We start from the raw sequence: 17,636 nt of genomic DNA on the forward strand, positions 1-17,636 counted from the left end.
ATGACAGCCTGTGACGGGGCGCAGAGCTCGCCAGGTTATGCAAGCCGCAACGGCTGCCATTAACACGTACGCATGTCGAGTCATCTGCCGAAGTCGCTCCTGCTGTTATTACTGTACTCTGAGCTGTGCGTATCCGACACTACTCCTCTCAGTTAATGTTCGCATCCAGAACCCTTGATTCTTTGTAATTTGATTTAATTATCTAGTGATTTTGGATTTAGCAATTGATTTAGTATCGGCATAATTAGTGCCAGTAGCCGCGGTTATACGATTGATACAAGTGAATATTATTGGTTAAAACAGTTGTTTATATTATTAGGGTTAAAATATAGATTTGTAAGGTGAAATGTTAAAATTTATTTGTAGCTCTTTTTATGAAATCGTGTATTATCAATCACGGGGTAGGTTCCTCTGAATGGAATGAGATACTGCCAAATTCTTTGGGTTTAAAGACCTTAACTAATAGTACCCTGGTAAATATAATTAACATTTAAAATAATAGGGTATCTAATCCTAGTTTATTATTTAAATTTCACAGATTCATAAAAAGAGCTACAAATAAATTTTAACATTTCACCTTACAAATCTATATTTTAACCCTAATAATATAAACAACTGTTTTAACCAATAATATTCACTTGTATCAATCGTATAACCGCGGCTGCTGGCACGAATTATGCCGATACTAAATCAATTTTTAACGTTTCTTGGTGTTATATTTGTTTTATTTATTTATATTATTATTATTATTATTATTATATTACAAGAATTGCATCAAACGAAATATTTCAACCTAAGTCAATTACCATAATTATTACCTTAAACAGTGTGAAAGGCTTGTAAGGGTGTTGTAGGGTACGTTACGCTGAGAAATAATTGTTAAGAAAAAATTCGATACGTTGCGCCGTTTCTGAACTAATAAGTGTTGAAGTCGGCAGATCGGGTCGTTGCGCGCGCAAATTCAAGTGGCCCGCCAGATACGAGGGCGAGTCAAATGAAAACCTTAAATATTTTTTTAAATATTATTTATTGTGCAGAAGTGGTACAAAGCTGTATCACTTTTCGACATAATCTCCCCCACGCTCAGTAGTCCGCACAACCACTCATGCACCGCGTGGCGTACCTCTTCATCAGAACGGAACTTCTTTACTCCCACTGCGTCTTTGAGTGGTCCAAACATATGGAAATCACTTGGTGCAAGGTCTGGGTTGCTCGCTGTCTTCGTTTCCGGTTGGTGGAAGTGAACCCAGGTTTCGTCGCCAGTAACGATTCTTGGAAGGAAGCCATAACCTTCTCGTTCAAAGCGCCGAAGGAGTTCTTCAGTCAGCTGCCGTGGCACCCACCTTGCAGACACTTTGTGAAACTGGAGCACATCATGCACAATGTGGTGTGCCGACCAATGACTAGTCTGTAAACATGCTGCAGTGTCATTCAGTGTCACTCGGCGGTTTTCCTTCACTATGGCTTCAAATGCTGCAATGTTCTGTGGAGTCACAAATCGTTGTGCCTGACCTGGACGAGGAGCATCTTCCACTGAAGTCACACCATTTGCGAACTTCCTACTCCATTCGTAGACTTGCTGCTGTGACAAACATGCATCACCGTACTGAACCTTCATTTGTCGATGAATTTCAATAGGTTTCACACGTTCACCACGCAAAAACCGAATAACAGAACGATGTTCTTTCCTGATGCAAGTCGCAAGAGGGGCGGCCATCTTGATACTGATACTGCGACGCTATGTGTGCATCTGCACTATGCTGCTACCTACAGGCCATTCTGCACGCTGTTTGTAGCACGCTTACCAACTTACAGGATAACGGCGCGAAATTTCGATTTGTTATTACAAATTGAAGGTTTTCATTTCACTCACCCTCGTACAATTAGTGTCAGTTATTCTCATGATAGCGCGCGAGACGGCCTTTGACTTAGGCTCGATTTTTACTACAGTCGAGTCTCTTTCCTTTGTATCGCTCTCTTGTTTGGTTTAAGGGAACCAAACGAAGAACACATCTGCCGACACGGTCTCTCGCTGGCCGCCCGAATTGGCGCGCCTAATGGCCTGATTGGCTAACTTCAATGCTAATTAACTTTGGAACAGCGCAAAGTATGGATTTCTTTTCTTATCACTTATTTTCCATCAAAGCATACCCTGCAACAACCTTACAAGCTTTTCAGGCGGTTTCTTGCCACCCTGTGCACACGTAGACGTACTAGCGTGTTTTCCACCTCTTGCTCGATAAGGGGATTGAGCTGAACAGCGGTGCAGTGTTTGATTACAAAACTGGGCTGAACGACAGGGTGTTCCGAAAGTAACAACCTTATCGGAAAGTGACTATAGTAGCAGTTAAAAGCAGCCGCCACTTTGTTATTCATGATGGCAGTAGAATTCTGTCAGCAAAGGACTTAGAACAATTGAATTGAATGTGTCGCATCTGGAAAAGAGCTTACAAAACAAACATCAATAAAAGTAACACACGAGTAATGAAATGTAGTCAAATTAAATCAGGTGACTCTGAGCCAATTATATCAGGGAATAACAAATTACACGTAGTACATAAGTTTTGCTATTTTGGGCAGTAAAATAAGAAATGATGGCCGCGGTAAACAAAATATAGAGCAGACTGGCTATAGTAGGAAATACATATCATAAAAAAAAGCGATTTCTCAGCGCAGAATATTTAGTTACGAGTTAGGGACTGTTTTCTGAAAGCCTTCTTCTGGAATGTAGCTTTGCACGAAGGTGAAATGTGGAGAATAAACAGTTTAGACAAAAAGAGATGAGAAACTTTTAAAATGTGCTACTACAGAAGAATGGTGAAAATTGTATGCTCAGATCGAATAACTAGTGAGGAGGTACTGAATAGAACTGGGGAAGACAGAAATTTATGGCACAACCTGACTAAAAGAAGCTATCGTGTAATAGGACACATTTTGAGACATCAAGGATCACCAATTTAGGACTGGAGGGAAATTTGGAGGTAAACATTATCGCGGGAGACTAAGGGAGGAATATACACTGAAGCGCCAAAGACACTGGTGTAGGCATGCGTATTCAAATACAGAGATATGTAAACAACTAGAATACGGCGCTGCGGTCGGCAACGCCTATACAAGACAAAAATCTGGCACAGTTGTTAGATCGGTTGCTGCTGCTTCAATGGCAGGCTATAAAGATTTGAGTGAGTCTGAACGTGGTGTAATAGTCGGCGCACGAGCGATGGGACACAGCATCTCCGAGGTAGCGATGAAGTGGGGATTTTCCCGTACGACCATTTCAAGAGTGTACAGTGAATATCAGGAATCCGGTAAAAGTCAGATCTCAGACATCGCTGCGGCCGGAAAAAGATCCTTCAAGAACGAGACCGACGACGACTGAAGAGAATCGTTCAGCGTGACAGAAGTACAACGTTTCCGCAAATAGCTGCAGATTTCAATGCTGGGCCGTCAACAAGTATCAGCGTGCGAACCATTCAACGAAACATCATCGATATGGGCTTCCGGAGCCGAAGGGCCATTCCTGTACCCTTGACAACAAAGCTTTATGCCTCGCTTGGGCCTGTCAACACCGACATTGGACTCTTGATGACTGGAAACAAGTTGTCTGGTCGGACGAGTCTCGTTTCAGATTGTATCGAGCGGATGAAAATGTAAGAGTAAGGACGCAAACTCATAAATCCGTGGACTCTGCACATCAGCAGGGGACTGTTCAAGCTGGTAGAGACTCTCTAATGGTGTGGGACGTGTGCAGTGGGAGTGATGTGGGACCCCTGATACATCTAGATACGACACTGACAGGTGGTATGTACGTAAGCGTCTTGCCTGATCGCCTGAAACCATTCATGTCCATTGTGCATTCCGACGGATTTGGGCAATTCCAGCAAGACGATGCGACACCCTACACGCCCAGAATTGCTACAGAGTGGTTCCAGGAACACCATTCTGAGTTAAACACTTCCGCTGGCCACCAGACTCCCCAGTTATGAACGTCATTGAGCATATGTACGGGTGTCTTGCAACACACCGTTCAAAAGTTATGGACAGCCCTGCAGGATTAATGGTGTTGATTCCCTCCAGGACTACTTCAGGCGTTATTAGAGTCCATGCCACATGGTGTTGCGGCACTTCTGGGTGCCGTACACGATATTAGGTAGGTGTGCCAGTTTATTCGTTTCTTCAGTGTAGAAGAGACATGAACAGCGACACACGTTGAGTGACCACTGTTGGGAAGTGGTGAGGCTAGTTACCGGTATGATACAGCATTAGTAAAAAAGGGGCCACATTGCAGGTTGATTTGTGCAGTATCCGGATTGTGAAGCATTACAGTGTGACAGTGGCCCAGTATTGGTCTATGCGGAGAGTGAGGGTACGCACACTCGTCGGCAACGTTCAGATTGATCATGTCTGACCACCTCAAGGGAGGATCACCATGATAAGCTTGATGCACACTGAAAAACTTCCACATCTGCACATGCCATACGGGGATAGCTGCTACATTCTGCATATACCGTACCAGTGGTTGCAACCTAACAGCAGCTGGACTAGGAAAATACCGTCCCACACACAGGGTGCCGTCATCATCACAACACGAACTGTTTCGTTTGGAGTTGTGTCGTGATCTGGAAGCATGGACTGCTGATTAATGGCGTCGTATTATGTTCAGCAAAGCAATGAACTGCCATCCCGCGCTGTCCTAGATGAAACTTAAATCACTTCAGAAAAGCAAGTCTTCCGGTCCAGATGCTCAGAGCCATTTGAACCATTTTGAAGTACGACCAAAAACTCCAGACAGTGACATTCTAAGGGCAGAAATAGGAGCAAATTCGTGTCAGATAATCGAGGAATCGTCAAAGAACCTTAATTAGCTTTGGTCTACCATTCTAGAGCGTTTGCTTCAAATTAGTAAGGAAAAACAAAGCAATCGGTCCACCACATGCAACGTACTGCTTCAGCGGCGCAATGCAGATCACTGGAGATGGAAAAATGGGTCGGCTTTGATAATTCAGAGCGTAAAAGGCAGTGGCTCTCTCCGAAATGTATAGCCACGAAGCAAGATTTTCACTCTAAAAAGGCGCTTTTGTGTGTTTGCTGGAGTATTCGTGAAGTTGTTCATTTTGAGGTGCTGAAACCTGGACAGACAGAATGCAGACCTTTACTGTGAACAACAGGGTAGATAAATCCATTTTCAATTGAAAAGTGCTCAGCGAGTGTCAACGGAAAAGATGTTATTCTGCAACAAGATAATAAAAGACCGCACTGCCCAAGATGAGCCCTGGAAAAAATTATGAATTGGGGTGGGAGGTATTGCCTCACCCACAGTGCTAGGCTTCGTAGCCTTCGGGTTTCCATTCATTCCGATCATTACAACATTTTCTCAGTGGCAAAAAATGTTAAACTTTGGATGAGGTTCAAAATACCATCTCCAGAAATTTTCCTGAAATACTAATTGATTTTTTATCGATACGGCATTGAAAATTTGCACATCAGGGGTGATTGCATCTCTTATTAACAATAAAAAGTAGTCAACAATTTATCCGTTTCAATTTAATGTATACAAAAAAGCATTACTTTCCGGTACTGCTGATACATAAGTACACGGGCTAACGCAGGAGACATCACACTGTCATGCAGTACCGCCCCTATCCTTAATAATTTCAATTCGGCGAGGAAGAGAGAGAATATGAATTTCTTCAGGTTTCCCATATCGAGCTGAAGCCACTCGTTGATGATTAGGTACACTAAAGCTACCAAATTGCGACGATATTGATTGTCACGTTTCCACCGCTGTTCCAAACAGTTCCAGACAGTTTGCATCGGATTAAGATCGGGTGATTTAGTGGCTACGTCAAGATGCTATAGAGCATCTGAGTGTTCGGCAAACCAGGAATGTTTGTGGGCAGCCCTGTGGTCACGACTGTCGTAAACTTGGAGACTGGAATGTGCACAACTTATTCAGCAACACTTGATCTACGAGAACGTTGAAATAAGAGTGCTGGTTGATGTTTACGGTAACCTGAATGATGCGTTCTATTCGTGGTACGAAAAACACCACCAAAACATCGCGGAACCACCTCCGGCCTGAACTGTACCTTCCACACACTACGGGCTAAGTGCACCCCGCGCCTTGCATGATTTGAAAAAAAAAAAGAGGCAAAGTAGCCACTCTCAGTGACGTATTACACGCCTCCACACTAATGTGTAGTCTGTGTTATTTGGCCCCTGTAAGACGTGCAACTTCGTGTCGCTATGAGCAATGTCCTGTCGCGAGGTACCCGACTCCAGTGGCCATTGCATGCAATTTCCTTAGCAGTGATCGCTGGGAAATTGCTTGAGACATTCCTGCGTTCACGGACAGCAGCATTTGAAACAGTCTGTCGCTGATATGGCGTCACACTTATCCCTGGTCCTGTCCGGAAGGATCTTTTTACGACCGTTGCTCTTACGCCGTGTTACTTGGCTGTAAATAAGCTGGTCATTCCTTGTTGATACACCAAGAAACTGAGCATCTTCAGTCACGATGTGGTCATGGGTACCTCCAAACACAGTACTTTCATCTACACCTACGTACACATCATACTCCGCAAGCCACCTAATGGTGCGTGGCGGAGGTTTCTTTTGGTACCACTAAGTGATGCCCCCCCCCCCCCCCCCCTACCCTGTTCCACTTGCGAGTTGCGCGTGGGATGAATGATTGTCCGTGAGCCTCTGTACTGGCTCTAATTTCTCGAATTTTCTAGTCGTGGTCATTACGCGACATTTATGCGGGACGAAGTAATAAGTTGTCCGACTCTTCCCGCAAAGTGCTCTCTCGAAATTTCAATAGCAAATTTCTCCGTGATGCACAACGCCTGTCTTGTAACGTCTGCCAATGGAGTTTGTTGAACACCTAGGTAAGACTAAACGATCGCGTGACGAAACGCGCCGATCTTTGTTGGATCTTCTCTCTGTTGTAACAAGCGCCTTATAAGTCACTTTCTTTGTGGATGAGCTACATTTTTAAGATTCTTCCTATGAATCTGTCTGGCATCTGCTTTTCTTACTGTTTTATGTGGTCATTCCACTTAAGGTTGTTCTGAGTGGTTACTCTGATTTTCTACGGTGGATACTGCTTCCTGCAGTTTCTCGTCAGTAGTTTAGATGTACGGTAGTTGCTTTCTTTCCGCTGGCCGCTGTGGCCGAGCGGTTCTAGGCACTTCAGTCCGGAACCGCGCTGCTGCTACGGTCGCAGGTTCGAATCCTTCCTCGGGCATGGATGTGTGTGATGTCCTTAACTTATGTTTAAGTAGTTCTTAGTCTAGGGGACTGATGACCTCAGATGTTAAGTCCCATAGTGCTTAGAGCTATCTGAACCATTTTTGCTTTCTTTCCTCAGGTTCAACTACCAGAGGTTGCACCATTCATCAATTTTCCACAGGTCATTCTGCAAGTCGTTATGACTCCAACAACCGCATCATCTGCGACTACTGACAAAGAACTTCTGACGCTTTCTACTAGAACACATAATAAAGGCCCTATCCTACTTCCTTGGTTCAAAAATGGTTCAAATGGCTCTGAGCACTATGGGACTCAACTGCTGTGGTCATAAGTCCCCTAGAACTTAGAACTACTTAAACCTAACTAACCTAAGGACATCACACACATCCATGCCCGAGGCAGGATTCGAACCTGCGACCGTAGCGGTCGTGCGGTTCCAGACTGTAGCGCCTTTAACCTCTCGGCCACTACGGCCGGCCTACTTCCTTGGGGTTTTCCAGAAATTACCTTGACATCTGCCGACTTTGTGCCGTTAAAAGCGACACGTTGAATTTTGTTTGCAAGGAAGTCTTGAATCCAGTCGCAAATCTGGTCCGGTGCTCGATAAGGTCGAATTTTTTTTCATTGAAAGGCAGTGCGGTGCTGTGCCAAATGGCTCCCTGAAGGCAAGGAACACGGCATCAACCAAAGCGCCGTTGTCTACTGTGCTATGGATCTCATGGGAGAACAGAGCTAGCTGAGTTTTGCGAGCTCTGTTTGCGCAACCTGTGTTGATTTTTATTGATACGATTTTCATTCTCCAAAAACGTTATAATCTTTCTTCGATTCTGTAATAGCTCGACGCTGGTCCATCTCACTGTGGTGGTTCAAGACAACGGATTGACACACACACACACACACACACACACACACACACACACACATTTAACTGCAATAAAGTTAGTTACCGGTGGAGGGTCACATGACCGCTTGGTACCAGGTCTACATAATCTAGAGCGTTCCGATCATTGTGTTCTTATAATAGGGGAGATAAATATTTCGCACAGTGAGCTTGCCTATCAGATACAAGCACGTCCACTGTCATCATTACTGCTCTCTGGTATGGTAGTGTGTTGGGCCTCTTGCCAGATATCATCGGCGTATATTAATTTGCGAGAAAGTTTCTGGCAGATCTCGGTTATACCGGTTGAACATTATAGAAGGGAGGACTGAAACTTGAGGCAAACAAATACTCAGTTTGTTCAGTGTGGTCTGCATGTGGTGTGAGTAAATTTGGACCCCAGCGATTATTCTGCAAACTGGCCAATTTGGAGATGATATTTACACGAGGAATTGCCTAGAGTAATTTCAGTAACAGTTGCTCTCTCTAGACTGTGTCGTGAGTTGCAGACGAGATGACGAAGAAAGACTAACGAGGCGTTCGTTTTGTGCATTTCCAGATGGGCCTTCTTGGAGATGCACACGAACCCCGGCTTCGACGACGAGACGCAAGCTTTCACGGTGGGCTTTGTGGAGGGCTTGACCACGGCCGACCTGATCGCGATGCACTGGACAAACACGATGGCGGACTACTGCAGCGACTCGGCGGACGGTCCGAAGGGGCGCCCAGCCGCCTGCCGCGCCGTGCAGAGCTTCCTGGAGAAGAACCGAGCCTGGGTCGACGACATGGTCGCCTCGCACAGCGACACAGATCCCTACTGGCACCAGGTAACCTGCACGTAGCACGTGGCTGCCACTGCTTACGTGTAACTACACTCATGCTCATCAATTAAGGATAATTGCAGAATGTGGTGCCACACAACGTTCCACTACACAAAACTGGCGCTAATAGCATAGGCACATAGGGAACACACACGACACAAATCTAAATGTCCACGGTATTGGTGATAAGTTGAGAAAACCGTCCCGAAACACATGTGCTTCAAAACGCCACTGTTTCCTGCGCATGTACCCCGACGTCAAAATGGGATATGATCACCATGCACACGTACACAGGCCGCACAACGGGTTGGCATACTCTGGATCAGGTGGTCGAGCAGTTGCTGGGGTATAGCCTCCCATTCTTGCAACAGTGCCTGTCGGAGTTCCAGAAGTGTCGTAGGGGTTTGAAGATGTGCAACGATACGTCGACTGAGAGCATCCCAGATGTGCTCGGTGGGGTTTAGGTCTGGAGAACAGGCAGGCCACTCCATTCGCCTGATCTCTTTGAAGGTACTCCTCCACGGTGGCAGTTCGGTGGGGGCGTGGGTTATCATCCATCAGGAGGAAGGTTGGACCCACTGAACCCCTGAAAAGGCGGACGTACTGGTGCAAAATGACGTCCCGATACACCTGACGTGTCACAGTTCCTCTGTCGAAGACATGCAGGGGTGTTCGTGCACCAGTCATAATCCCACCTCACACCATCAAACCACGATCTCCATACAGGTCCCTTTCAAGTACATTAATGGGTTGGTATCTGGTTCCTGGTTCACGCCAGATGAAAACCCGGCGAGAATTACTGTTCACACTATACCTGGACTCGTCCGTGAACACAACCTGGGACCACTGTTGCAATGACCATGTACTGTGTTCTTGACACCAGGCTTTACGGGTTGTGGCCAGGGGTCAGTGGAATGCACATTGCATGTCTTCTGGTGAGTAAACCATATCTGTTCAGTCGTCTGTAGACTGTGTGTCTGGAGACAACTGTTCCAGTGGCTGCAGTAAGGTGCCGAGCAAGGCTACCTGCAGTACTCCGTGGCCGTCTGCGGGCACTGATGGTGAGATATCGGTCTTCTTGTGGTGTTGTACACTGTGGACGTCCCGTACTGTAGCACCTGGACACGTTTCAAATGGTTCAGATGGCTCTGAGCACTATGCGACTTAACTTCTTAGGTCATCAGTCGCCTAGAGCTTAGAACTAATTAAAACTAACTAACCTAAGGACATCACACACATCCATGCCCTAGGCAGGATTCGAACCTGCGACCGTAGCGGTCGCTCGGCTCCAGACTGTAGCGCCTAGAACCGCACGGCCACTCCGGCCGGCCTGGACACGTTTCCTGTCTGTTGGAATCGTTGCCATAATCTTGAGATCACACTTTGTGGCACACGGAGGGCCCGTGCTATGACCTGCTGTGTTTGACCAGCCTCCAGTCGTATTCTACCCCTCATAACGTTATCAATATGTGTTCTTTGAGCCACTTTCAATACAGTCACCATTAGCACGTCTGAAAGCGTGTGCACACTTACTCGCCGCACCGTACTCTGACATGCACCAACACACCTCTGCGCATGTGGACTGCTGCCAGCGCCACCGTGCGACCACCGCAGGTCAAATGCAGGTGATTTAAACCCGCAAACCGCCCACCAGAGCGTTGTTTCGCCATGTATCAGCATTATCCTTAATTTATGAGCATGAGTGTAGCTTAGCGCCCTCTGCTTCGCTCGCTTAGACTGCGTAGTCTGCAGAGATCTTTGTTTTTATTTGATCGAATTATTACGTCGTTCACAAATTGCAACACCTAAGCTTTTCACGCTAATTAAGGCCATATAAATATGGTCTTTTCCGAACTACTTCTGACCAAAAACCAGATTCCGGTATCTGGAGTTCAAAGTTTTTGTTAAACATGCCGTCTGCGTTCTTATGAAGATATTTCCATAGTAACTTTCATCCCTATCAAATGTTTCTTTGTATCTAACCGAGAAGTAAAATGCCACTGGTTGTAAATTTAGTTTTAATTTTTTTTAATGTAACGAAATATTATCTTTAAAAAAAATTCTGTTGCTCTCCATTAGGGGTCGAATTTCCAGAAACACTGAAACACTTATTTTTTATTTCTAACTGAGAATGCAAATAGCAGTTGTCATAGATGTAGCATTAAAATACTCTAGCAGTTCTTTAGTAATTATTTGTTTAAAAACAAAGCTTTCGCCCCCTATTTTGCCCTCTTAGCGGCTGAAGTTCCAAATCTGAGAAATCAAATACCAGTTTTCTTAGTTCTAGCTTCAAAATTCCCTTTATAGCGAAATACTTTCAAAAACCATAGCCTATTTTACCCAAACATAGTGTAAACGTATTTTTTCATCTCAAACTGAGAAGCCAAACACCAATTTTCAGAGATTTAGCTTTAAAAATGCTTTCGCAATGAAATATTTTACCACTTATTGGTTGAATTTCCAAAAACAGTGACACGCGTGTGTTTTCGTTCTAACAGAGGAGTCAAATACAAATTCATAGATCTAGCTTCAAAAAGGCTTGCACAACGAAATTTTCCATAAAAACTTTAAACACCCGTTTCACCGCCGTAGGTGTTGAATTCCCAAAATCAGTGGAACACGTATTTTTCTATTTTTCTGACAAGCCAAATTCAAATTTGCATAGTTTTAGCTTTAAAACTATTTTCATATTAAAATATTTTTAAAAAATCTCATCCCCAATTTCACCCCCTTACAGGTTCACATTCCAAAAACATTGAGATACATATTTTTTTATTTGTGGCCGAGAAGTCAAATACCAGAGTTCATAGATGTAGCTTTAAAAATACCTTAGCGGTTCTTTAACAATGTATTTTCAAAAAAAGCTTTCACCCACTATTTCATCACATAGTTAAATTTCCAAAACTGTTGAAAAACTTATTTCTTTATTTCGGGCCGAGAAGCCAAATACTAATTTTCGTAGGTCTAGCTTCAAAATTGCAACATTTTTCAAAAAACCGTTTATCCCCTATTTCACCCCTGTAGGGTTGGAATTTAGAAAAATCCCTTCTTAAATGACACCTGCTGTGTACGTTCCACACCTTCTCGAAGTATAAAGTTTTCTATCCTTAGCTGTTTGGGCTGGGCGATGCTGTTAATCAGGATATTGCCTTTTGTATATACAGTTTAATCCTTCGCTGGGCGCGCCTTTCCACTAGTGAGCGCCTTGCTGTTTTTGCAGCGCAGTTGGTGTACTCTTCATTCTAACTTTAACATGGATCTTAATATTGCCCCATTTATTCCTCTGTGTTTGTTGTTAGAGCGTTGGATTCCTTCTCATGCAGAATGTCAACCTCTCCCTGTCGAATACGGAGCCTTACATTTATGCTGTAACCTCTCTTCTCTCCCATCACCTTGCTGGCGCCTTTAGCCTACAGCTGCGCTGCCGATCCTGTCTGTCGTCGGGATTCCCGCCGGCGGGGGATTAGGCTGCAGCTGCAGTATGAACAAATTCTATACCCAATAACGCGGAAGAAAACCGCACCCAATTGGCAGCGTTGTTGCCAGCTTTCAGATACGTGGTCCAAAAGGCTGCTGTCAGTACTGCCACAAAGCCATAGTTGCGTACAACTGTGGCAACGCTGAGGCGTTATCATAGAACAGTCAAGGCAATTTCTGTAGTATCGGGCCTTCCATTATCCTGCTGAAGTACGGCATTCGAGAACCTGGAAAACGGTTCAAATGGCTCTGAGCACTATGGGACTTAACATCTGAGGTCATCAATCCCCTAGAACTTAGAACTACTTAAACCTAACTAACCTAAGGACATCACACACATCCATGTCCGAGGCAGGATTCGAACCTGCGACCATGGCGGTACCGCGGTTCCAGACTGAAGCGCCTAGAGCCTGGAAAAGGAGGGCCTAACAACTGAATTTATGCCATTCTTGTAACAACTAACGAGCACTCAACCTTCTTTCAAAAAATATCAAATAAGACCAGTCGTGATATCCAATAGCTCCCCTCACCTTGATTCCAGGAGTGGGAGAGGTAGGAGTCTCCGGAATCCCCAATTTCTGTGACCTTACCTCAGATTTTCTACGAACACTTTTGTGTCGATCTGGCAGCCGCAAACAGAAGCGAAACTCATAGCTGAACACCACAGAATACGACTCAGTGTCCCAGTTGACTGTGGTTCTACACCATACGAGTATTTGTAATCAGTGGTTTGGCGTCAGCAGTAAACAAAGTATGGCAACAAGGGATCTCAACCTAGCTTCCAGTAATTGCTTCCTGATCGTTCATGGTGACGTCTACTTAGATTTTAGCCCTTGTCATCCGTCTGTTCAGTAGAGCTGATCGAACAACCCTACAGTCTCCTCGTGGTGAAGTCCTGGAATGACCCGTGCCTAATCTCCTTGCCGCACTACTGTCCTGACTCAAGTCTCACCAACACTTGTTTAACAACCATCGCATTACAGTCAAATGCCTGCGTGTGTGATATGACGGTAAGATACTGGCATGTCCCTCGTGCCAGTGATTCGATCTTTTTCAAAATCCGAAAGATGTCTACAAGCTTCACTTGCACGTCCTCTGGGCATGCTGTCTTGCGATCTCCAGCTGGAAATTTCCAGTAACGTTAGACACCAAATAGTCTTCATTAATTCAAAAAAAATCCTCAGTTAGTGTGTTCTTTACTGATAGTAAGCTCACAGCATGCTGACATTTTAATCAACATATCCCACAGGCACGGAAATACTAGAGTATTAGCTTGATAATATTCAGTCAAGATGCTCATGGTGGAACACTTCATTTCCGTCAGTGTGACGTGCTCGATTCAGTTTATCCATTCGTTGCTGAAGTTTATGTGCACTCAAAGACCACAGAACAACGCCATCTGGAAAAGGCATTTATTCTGTTTTATCCAATTTTAAGGTTCTGATAATTGCTTCTAGGACTGCTGCAAACAGTTTGTGATGTAAAATCCACTTACTCAACTTCTGTTTGAAGTTTTAACACTACTCTGATCAATGGAGGCTGTAGCTGTGATGCATAAGGTGGTTCTGATTAAACTGACGTTGTTGAAAGTGGTGCAGTGCGGGCTGTGTGCATCTCAGAACGCTGAAACATCTTATGTATGTTTATTAATCGGTGCGATCGCGGAGTGTGTTGCTAAAAATAGTAGTTCCACTTTCTGCCACCTGAGGAAAATATCGCGCTCTAAGCAGTCAGAATGTGAAAAGGTTTCCTGTTCTGACGTTAGTATGCTGTTTATCATGTGGCGACATGTGTTGATTTCTTTTGTGAAGTGACTGTTGGTGCAAAGTGTGAAGAGGATTGAGAAGAGAGACTGGGCACTGCTGGTAAAATTGTTTTATCAGAACGACTGCAGTACCAGCGCTGCATTGCGGAAGTATCGCCGGCAGAAACAGCCGCAAAAAGGCCCCATGTCGATAACGGCCTAAGGAAATGATCAATAAATTTGAAGAAACAGATGAACTAGGTAGTGCAACAGGGAGAAGGAGACGACCCATTCTCATGGCAGCTGAGGATGCTTCAAATTCTACAGCCAGTGCTCAGACTGTCACGGAAATTCTCTTGTCTGGTCAATAGTTCAAAAGATTTTGCCATGGATTTTACAGTGGTATCCCTATAAGCTTTAGAATAGGCACCAAATGAAGTCCCAAGATAGGCTACAAGGCCGTGACTTTCCCATTCGTTTTCTACTATGCATGGAAACGTATGACATGTGGCCAGAGAATATTCTTTGAATGGAAGAGGCACATTTTATTCTGCACAGTGCCGCGAATGCACGGAGCTTTCGCATATGGGGTTCTACTCTCACATGTAGTGCACTCAACTTACGTGAATGTGTCGTGTGGTTTCAGAAGATCGTTCATACTAGGTCCGTTTTTCTTCGAGGACATGATACCTCACAAGTCTGCTAGCTGTACAGTGACGTCTGCACGTTATGAGGACCATCTTGTGCTACACTTGAGACAAACTTCGCAAGAACACGTGTCCACGTCACTATTTTAATGGAAGATGAGGCGACACAACACGTCGCTTGGCAGATGAAAGATTTAGTTCGAGAAAACTTCAGTAACAACCACCTCATCTCTAGGTAATTGCAAGATGTGTGGCATTCCGCATCCACTGACATAAATCCGTCTCTCTTCTGAATGTCTAGATACACAGAAGCACCAGAGGAACTGTTATAGTCATGCGTATTGAAATACGGAGATATGAAAACAGGCAGAACACGGCGCTGCGGTCGGCAACGCCTATATAAGGCGCAGTTGTTAGATCGGTTACTGTTGCTACAATGGCATGTTATCAACGTGGTGTTCTAGTCGGCGCACGAGCGATGGGACACAGCATCTCCGAGGTAGCGATAAGTGGGGATTTTCCCATTAAAGCATTTCACGAGTGTACCGTGGCTATCAGGAATCAGGTAAAACATCAAATTTCCGACATCGCTGCGGCCGGAAAAAGATCCTGCAAGAAACGGATCAACGAAGAAGAGAATCGTTCAACGTAACAGAAGTGCAACCTTCAGAAAATTTCTGCAGATTTCAATGCTGGGCCATCAAATGTCCGCGTGCGAAGCAGTCAAAGAAACATCATCGATATGGGCTTTCGGAGCCGAAGGCCCACTCGTGTACCCTTCATGACTGCACGGCACAAAGCTTTACGACTCGCGCTGGCCCCGTCAACACCGACGTTGGACTGTTGATGACTGGAAATACGTTGCCTGGTCGGATGAGTCTCGTTTCAAAGTGTATCGAGCGGATGGACGTGTACGGGTATGGAGGCAGCCTCATGAATCCATGGATCTGCATGTCAGCAGGAGACTGCTAAAGCTGGTGGAGGCTTTGTAATGGTGCAGGGTGTGTGCAGTTGGAGTAATATGGGACCACTGATACGTCTAGATACGATTCTGACAGGTGGCACCTACGTAAGCAACCTGTCTGATCACCTGCATCCATTCATGTCCATTGTGCATTCCGACGGACTCGGATAATACCAGCAGGACAGTGCGATATCACACAGGTCCAGAATTGCTACAGTGCGTCTCCAGAAAAACTTCTGAGTGTAAACACTTCTGCGGGCCACCAAACTCCCCAGACTTGAACGTTATTGAGCATATCTGGGATGTCTTGCAACGTGCTGTTCAGACGTGATTCCACCCCATCATACTCTTACAGATTTATGGACAGCTCTGCAGGATTCATGATATCAATTACCTACAGCATTTCAGGCGTTAGTCGAGTCCATGCCACGTCGTGTTGCGGCACTTCTGCGTGCTCGCGGCGGCCGTTCGCGATATTGGGAAGGTGTACCAGTTCTTTTGGCTCTTCAGTGTCTCTAAAAGATCGTGTCTATAAGCAATGTGTCCAAACTCTTCCTCATCTGAAGGATAACATACAGCGACATATTGCTTTGATTACACTGCATATTTTGCGAGCAACTGTCGACCAAGCCGTGTTATGGATGCAGCATGTTGCTGAGTGTCGAGACCATACTAAACACATGTTGTAACTTATGACCATTTCCTAATAAACGTGACAGAAACACCGTCATCATGTGTTCGATCGTTCCTCCCTTTACCTGCACCTGCACCTACACCATATTGAGTGCTTAAACCACCGTATTTTCACCTGGTGGCAGAAAGTGAAACCATTGTTTTTTAAACATTCTCCGCGAGTGCACAGATTAACAAACATGCTTAAACTGTTTCAGGGTCTGCGATGTATGCAGCCTCCACTGAAGCAGTCGGGACATCGTCTGTTAACTATAGCCACTTGGTCCATACTCGTAGATATGCCAATACATTATGACCAATTGCTTAATATCGTGGCGGTTTACCTTTGGGACACAATACGGCTGTCATTCTGCGTGGCATGGATTCGATAAGTCCTTGATAGATTACATGAGATGTGTGGCAGCAGATGTCTGCACAAGGTTACGTAATTTCTGTAATTCATAAGGAGGTGCCTTGTGGGCGCGGAGCTGGCGAACGATAGTGTCCCAGATCAGGTGAACACGATGGTCATTATGTTAGCTTGAGCTCTCAATGACGCCCATAACTACTGTATTACGATTTTCGCCTTGTGACAAGGACAGTTGTCGCCGCCATCAGGGAAGACATGAAGCATTAAGGGCTCCAAAATAATATTCACGTAGCCGACAATTGTCATCGCGCCTTCGATGACTACCACAGGTTGGTGACATACCAGCCACGACCATCTATGTAGTGTAAGAAGAAATGAGATTCATTCAACCACACAACACACTCCCACTGATCCACAATCCAGTCTTGGTAATATCATGCCCACTGCAGTAGTAATTGTCGATCTCGTTGGGTCAACATGGTTAGACGTGGGGGTCGTCTGCTGTCGAGTCCTATGTTCAACAACGCACGCTGAACAGCGTGCTCTGAAAAACTTGTGGCTGTACCCGTATGGTGATCTGTCATCTGATCCGCCAACGACCGCCGCCTATCCTCTGCCTTACAGAGCGGGCAAGCCTCAGACATCCACCTTCTGTGATGAGACAAGGACGTTGAACACCTTGTCGCCTACTTACGGATAACCCCCCCCCCCCCCCCGCCCCCTGGGGGATCGCCACTCTTTGGCTGCCATGGGGCCCCAGCATTTGCAGCATTTTTTCCCTTCCTTCCTGCCTGTCTATCCTCTTGC

The 17,636-nt window shown here is 45.2% G+C and overlaps 1 protein-coding gene across 1 annotated transcript in view; it reads left to right on the forward strand.

Annotated features, from left to right (window-relative positions):
* Positions 1–17,636, forward strand: part of LOC126167560 (putative phospholipase B-like 2) — a 158,911-nt gene that overhangs the window by 24,776 nt on the left and 116,499 nt on the right. The window contains exon 2 of the mRNA XM_049920486.1: positions 8,694–8,961. Within this exon, the coding sequence (XP_049776443.1) occupies positions 8,694–8,961 (268 nt within the window). The remainder of the gene's footprint in view (positions 1–8,693; positions 8,962–17,636) is intronic.

Source organism: Schistocerca cancellata, chromosome 1 (assembly GCF_023864275.1).
Source record: "Schistocerca cancellata isolate TAMUIC-IGC-003103 chromosome 1, iqSchCanc2.1, whole genome shotgun sequence".
Lineage (NCBI taxonomy): Eukaryota > Metazoa > Arthropoda > Insecta > Orthoptera > Acrididae > Schistocerca > Schistocerca cancellata.